General features: G+C 41.6%; 1 protein-coding gene and 1 long non-coding RNA gene across 13 annotated transcripts in view; one reads left to right on the top strand and one right to left on the bottom strand.

Annotated features, from left to right (window-relative positions):
* LOC145266516 (uncharacterized) overlaps positions 1 to 492 on the top strand; it is a 292,036-nt gene extending 291,544 nt beyond the window's left edge. For all 3 annotated transcript variants that reach the window (XR_013864727.1, XR_013864728.1, XR_013864729.1), the window contains exon 3: positions 85 to 492. This is a non-coding gene — a long non-coding RNA (uncharacterized LOC145266516). The remainder of the gene's footprint in view (positions 1 to 84) is intronic.
* The window catches only part of LOC145266513 (liprin-beta-1-like), an 840,289-nt gene that overhangs the window by 670,606 nt on the left and 162,988 nt on the right, over positions 1 to 6,695 (bottom strand). For all 10 annotated transcript variants that reach the window (XM_080122251.1, XM_080122249.1, XM_080122253.1 and 7 more), the window contains exon 3: positions 1,571 to 1,773. In XM_080122251.1, coding sequence (XP_079978377.1) covers positions 1,571 to 1,773 — 203 coding nt within the window. The remainder of the gene's footprint in view (positions 1 to 1,570; positions 1,774 to 6,695) is intronic.

Below are 6,695 nucleotides of genomic sequence, written 5' to 3'. Positions count from 1 at the left end.
TGTGTGTGTGTGTGTGTGTGTGTGTGTGTGTGTTTTCAGGGGCTGCAAACTTTAAATTGACAACTTTATTTACTTTATTCGCAGATTTGGTAGCTATCGATTATCAGTTCAAATTGGTTTGGCAATTCATAATGTGGTTTCAGCAGACCAGAGCCACATGCCACACAGCACATTCTAGATCAATTTACTGAGAAAAACATTTGATAAAAGAATAAATTTATGAAATGGACCTATCAACTGTGTTTGCGTAATTTAACCTCATTTGATTATTTTCATTGGGTAAAGTTCTATGCTTATGCTGATAAACCCGACATAATAGACCACTTGGAAAATAACATTCGACGTGTTATTGCCAAAATACAGCCTAATTTAATGCGTACAGTTTGTGAAAATTGGACCATATAAACGTGCGCCGTGGAGGCCAATTGCTCAAGCTGTATTTAAATTATAAATGCCAAAAATTAATCTTTGGAATAAACCACATGTTTGTATAATAAAGATGTTTTTTGTTATTTATTTTAATTCAAAGTTCTCTACCTCTAAAAAGTACACACACACACACACACACACACACACACACACACACACACACACACACATATATATATATATATATATATATATATGCATATTATATATCTACAGTACAATGAGCATTGTTTTCTTTTAATAGTTTACTCATAAATCTATACTTTCGTATATTAATTTTATGTGAGTAAATGAAGTAGTTATATATATATATATATATATATATATATATATATATATATATATACTAGCAGAGAGACTTGACGTTGTCCGGATTAGATGAATATTTCACACTTCCAATACTTGTAGTGTCATAAAAATTGGTGAAATAGCCAAATTTTTCAATCAAATCATTGCCTGCTCTAGCTAGGAACCCACAGTGGTGTACCGGGAAAAAAGCTTCACATGCCTCCCCGTAGTGAATTGGTCCACAATAGATTATAGTTGACAGTGCACTGGAGAGAACCTATTGTTGATTTTATAAAATTATTTTTATATAATGACTGAAATTAAAGTTTAAAATGCAAACGTCAAGTATCATGGTTCAGCTGTGCTTTGAACAGAAACATTCATTCCGAATGCGCCCCTGTCTTATCAAAGAACCTACTGTTGATTTTATCACCACTACAATGTTTTTTTCTTTTAGATAATTTTTACAACGTATTTATTCGAAACGTGCACAATTACCCATTCTGTCTTAAATTCCCAATTCCGATGCAATTCCTGATTCTGATTGTTTTTAAAATCTCCAAATATTTAACTATTTGACTTTTCAGTTAATTTTCGGATTACCATAAAAACCGTGGAATATGTGCATGTATGTTCGTTTGTGGAGGGTGATCTATAGATTTTAGTTTTCTAGTTTAAAATCAATATCATTAATACCAGGAATGGAAAATTAATTTTAAAGAAAAATAAATAAATAATTGAAAGAATCGTTTGCGGCATTTGAAAATAGGCACAAATTTTTTCCCATTACAATTAATCGTCCCAACACTAATGTATACCCCCCCCCCCCGCGCTCAATTCTTTATCAGCTTACCTGATTTTCATTGCGATTCAGCCAATCTCGCAGGAACTCGACAACCCCAGGTGAAGCGTGCTTTAATACTTCCTGCTGGTCATTACATTTTTCTAAAGTACCTTTCAAATCTTCCATCAAGAAAATCGCTCTAGCACTTTGCAAACGACCTTTCACCGCTGGCCGAGGGGTCAAGCTGCAGTTTCGATATTCACGTTTTGTACCTGGAAATACGTTAAAAAAAAAAAAAAAAAAATCAGAAATGCAAAAAAAAAAATCGTACTTGTAGTGAATTATCATCATACAGACGAATCCAATATGTCTGAAAAGATAAAGGGAGATAATCAAAATTATTTTCAAGGCGCCATTTCTAAGAAGAATGCTGCTTCGTTCATGTAAAACAAATAGTGTAGTGTTTAATGCGTTGTCTCTCAAGCCCGTGTAAATATTATGTGGACTAATTTTTGCCTTTGTGTGTGCATGTGTGGATACCGTAAGCAGTCTAGAACTTTCGAGAATGTTGTAATCTCGACTATAAATACCGTTTCGTGGGAAAAACAAATCAGTTAGTGACTTTCTTTATTTGTTCCTAGCTCCATCGTAAGATATAAAAAGGTTTTACCATGGATTTTGTGCGCCCCAGAATTAACTCACTTGGGCGACTATCCTTACCAGGAATTTCTGTCTTGCCAAATAATCATGAACAATTTTCTTTCGAGTTTTTCTCTTTTATTCTGACATAGGATTTATTTCGAATTGTTGTTGCAGGGCCGGTCGTCCAGGGACAATCAATTCAAGAAATAACAAGATACAAAAGATAGACACAGGCAAAAAGTAAACAACAAAAAGGCAAAGAAAAATGACAGACACAGGTTGTTTGGTTAAAGATGAAGGTCCGCCTTTTATTTTTTTTAAAGGAAGCAAAAAATGGTATGATCTGGATGCTGGTCGCCTGGAATCTAAAGTCTGGAACAGGTACTCTAGACGTAGCAGGGTTCAGGGGTGCTCGCTGGGCCTGGGATGATCAGCTGGACGTCAGGGCGATCCAGAATGGACGGTGGACACTGAGAACCCAGGGGTCAGTGTTAAGGAACGGACGACACTGAGAACCCAGGGGTCAGTGTTAAGGAACGGTTGACATTGAGAACATAGGGGTCAGTGTTAAGGAACGGTCGACATTGAGAACATAGGGGTCAGTGTTAAGACATGGATGACACTGAGAACGTGGGGATCAATGTTCAGGAATGGACAACACTGAGAATGTAGGGGTCAGTGTTCGGGAATGGACAACACTGAGAACGTAGGGGTCAGTGTTAAGGCACGTACAACACTGAGAACGTGGGGGTCAGTGTTCAGGAATGGACGACACTGAGAACTGAGGATAAGTGTTAAGGAACAGACGACACCGAGAATGGAGGATCAGTGTTGAGGAATGGTCGACACTGAGAACGTGGGGGTCAGTGTTAAGGAACGGACAACACTGTGAAAGGAGGATCAGTGTTAAGGAACGGACGGTTGGTAGGGAGCCAGGTGCAAGCAAGGTTGCAGACTGGAGTAACAAGGTGCGAGCGAAGTAGCAGACCAGAGGTGTGAGGTGCAAGCAAGGTTGCAGGCCGGAGGAGCGAGGTTGCAGGGAGGAGGGGCGAGGTGCAGAGAAGCTACAGGAGCAAGCTGGAGGCACTGGAGCGAGCTGGGAGCATTGGAGACTGGAAGTGAAATTCGCTTCCGGTGGGTCTCAGGAAGCAAGCAGTAGTGAATCGCATTTGTGAAAAAACTTATTAGGCCTGATAAGGGCTTGTTGTTTTGCCTTGATAAGGGCTGTTTGAACTGCTGCTGAGACAGCTGAGACAGCTGCTACTGCTGGAATCATTCGGCGCTGGTGGATTCGGTCGACGTGATTGGTAGCGTCAGTCACCGCTCCAGGAGCCTCCTCCTACTCCCCTGGCCAGGGCTGAGCCCCGGCCGAAACTGACGGTATTTATTTGCCTCCCCACTCAGCAAATTAGGCACAAGGCCGTTTTTTAACATGGAGAGTGAAGAGGGAGGGGGACCAGTTCCCCCGAGAGGGAGCTGGATAGTGACCATTGGTATGAAGGGTTTCCCCTACATTGACCAATAACTGATTGCTACAAGAGCAATGGTCTTATATGTGGGGTTGTATTTATTTGCTTCCCCACTGAACAAATTAGGCACAAGGCCGTTTTTTAATGTGGAGAGAGAGGGAGGGGGGAGGGAAAAGGGGACCAGCTCCCGATGGGTGAGAAATGGGAGCTGAATAATGACAATTGGTATGAAGGGTTGCCCCTACATTGACCAAGGTCTGATATGTGGGGTTGGTATTTATTTGCTCCCCCACCGAGAAAATTAGGCACAGGGCCGATTTTTAATGTGAGGAGTGAAGGGGAAATGGGGACCAACTCCCCGGGGAGTAGAGGAGCTGGATAGTGACAATTGGTATGAAGGGTTGCCCCTACATTGACCAAGGTCTGATATGTGGGGTTACCCCCACATATGGTCTTTGCTTGTAGTATGTATTTATTTGCTTCCTCACTGAGCAAATTAGGCACAAGGCCGTTTTTTAATGTGGAGATAGAGGGAGGGGGGAGGGAAAGGGGGGGGACCAGCTCCCGGGAGGTGGGAAATGGGAGCTGGATAGTAACTGTTGGTATGAAGGGTTGCCCCTACATTGACCAAGGTCTAATATGTGGGGTTGGTATTTATTTGCTCCCCCACCGAGAAAATTAGGCACAGGGCCGATTTTTAATGTGAGGAGTGAAGGGGAAATGGGGACCAACTCCCCGGGGAGTAGGAGAGCTGGATAGTGACAATTGGTATGAAGGGTTGGCCCTACATTGACCAAGGTCTGATATGTGGGGTTGGTATTTATTTGCTCCCCCACCGAGAAAATTAGGCACAGGGCCGATTTTTAATGTGAGGAGTGAAGGGGAAATGGGGACCAACTCCCCGGGGAGTAGGGGAGCTGGATAGTGACAATTGGTATGAAGGGTTGCCTCTACATTGACCAAGGTCTGATATGTGGGGTTACCAGCTTCCGAGAGGTGGGAAATGGGAGCTGGATAGTAACTGTTGGTATGAAGGGTTGCCCCTACATTGACCAAGGTCTAATATGTGGGGTTGGTATTTATTTGCTCCCCCACCGAGAAAATTAGGCACAGGGCCGGTTTTTAATGTGAGGAGTGAAGGGGAAATGGGGACCAACTCCCCGGGGAGTAGGGGAGCTGGATAGTGACAATTGGTATGAAGGGTTGCCCCTACATTGACCAAGAGCAGATATGTAGATATGTGGGGTTACCCCTACATATGGTACCTGCCGGAACAGATGGTATTTATTTGCTCCCCCACCGAGCAAATTAGGCACAAGGCCAATTTTTAATGTGAGGAGTGAAGGGGGGGGGGAAGGGAACCAGCTCCCGAGAGGTGGGAAATGGGAGCTGGTTAAAGGTCAGACATGTGGGGTTGCCCCCACATCTGGTCTTTGCTAGTCATAGCTAGTCATAGCTAGTCATAGCTTGCAGTATCTGCCGGAACAGATACTACACTTTGAGATTCACGCTCAGCCCCCGCAGGGGCCAGAAGGTATTGTTACAAAACGCGCCCGCGCCGGTCCTAGAGAGAAAACAAATGAATATCATTAACTCTCTGATGAATCGAATACAACCAAAAGAATTCCACGTGTAAATTGGTTGTGTTTATGTTCGATTCAGCTCAGAATCAAAGTTTCTGCTATACATTTTTGTGGAGAAAAAGTTGAAATTAGATTTACTTCACCTCACTTCGACTTCAGAAAACGGTTATTTGCCACCAGGCGGTGTATATGAAATTGTTCCCAAATGAAAAAATGGCTGGCGTGGCAAAACATAAACTACGATGTGAGCGCACCAGCACCACGCACCACGACACTGTCTTCATTAAATATGTACTAAATATTTCTGGACATTCTCTAAAAATATGGGCTTTAATTACACCTCGATGAATGCTATCCTTCATAATGGTCTGGGCGACTAAAAAGAGAATCTATACTCTACCTCCATATCCAATAATTACGGCCATAAATAAAAATAATTTTTTTGTACATGTAAACAAGGTAGTTCGAGTTCATTGCTATTCGTTGGTATTGTTATTGAGTATCGCATTTTGTTTTATTTCTTTTTAATTATAAAATGAGCCTATGACATTTGAATGAATATTTTAATGTCATCGATACCCCGCTTTTAAAAGAAACCATAACATTACCGAGCTTGCAACAATGAGGACATCTGTTGCAGAAAATATCAGACTGTGAAGTTGTTTTGTTCTGTTTCTGGTGCTTTAGGTATACAAAAAACTTGAGTTCATAAAACTATGTACAAAAATAGAAGAAAAAAAATATGCGCTCGGTGTACGAGGTGCCTTCAATAAGTTTCCAGACTATTTTTTGTACGGGCATTTAAAATTATCATAGACTTTTGAAAATACAGTATATCATTGCTACACATCTTATTAGATGACTGACCAATTTCTATGATTTCTGGTTCAAATGAACAGCTACAGCAGGCATTGGAATACAACCTACTAAAGCCTGATTGTCACAAACGGTGGATTTCAAAAATGCAATCTGGACATAGGGACACTTTAGAAGAACGACGTGCAATAAAATTCTGTTTTAAACTTGGAAAAAATGCCATAGAAACACATGGAATGCTTCGGGCTACTTTTGGACTATCTTGCATGAATCGAGCATCAGTTTTTGAGTGGCATATGAGATTCAAAGAAGGCAGGGGGTCCGTGAGAGGAGTAAGGAAGTCAGAACTCTAGCTTTGATTGGCCAAATAAAGAATTTCATAAGCAATGGCCGTCGTGTGTCTATAGAGACAATCAGTGCACAATTTAATGTCAGTGTGGGAACTGTACACACAATTATTCGTGAGGAACTGAAGATACGAAAGATTTGCGCAAAGTTTTTTCCAAGAGTGTTCCATCTTTGTCACAGACTATTTGACCAAGATGGGCATCAAGACAATTCCTCACCCTCTCTATAGTCCAAACCTTATTCCTGTGACTTTTGCTCAAAGAAAACCTTAGAGGCTGTCGTTATGAGACAATTGAGGAGATGAAAGAGGTTGTGACGAGGGTCATTGACACGCGC

This window comes from Euprymna scolopes, chromosome 41 (genome assembly GCF_053919585.1).
Source record: "Euprymna scolopes isolate OS-2025 chromosome 41, ASM5391958v1, whole genome shotgun sequence".
Classification (NCBI taxonomy): domain Eukaryota; kingdom Metazoa; phylum Mollusca; class Cephalopoda; order Sepiida; family Sepiolidae; genus Euprymna; species Euprymna scolopes.
The sequence above is the reverse complement of the archived record's forward strand: the minus strand, read 5'-3'. Positions and strand labels throughout refer to the sequence as shown.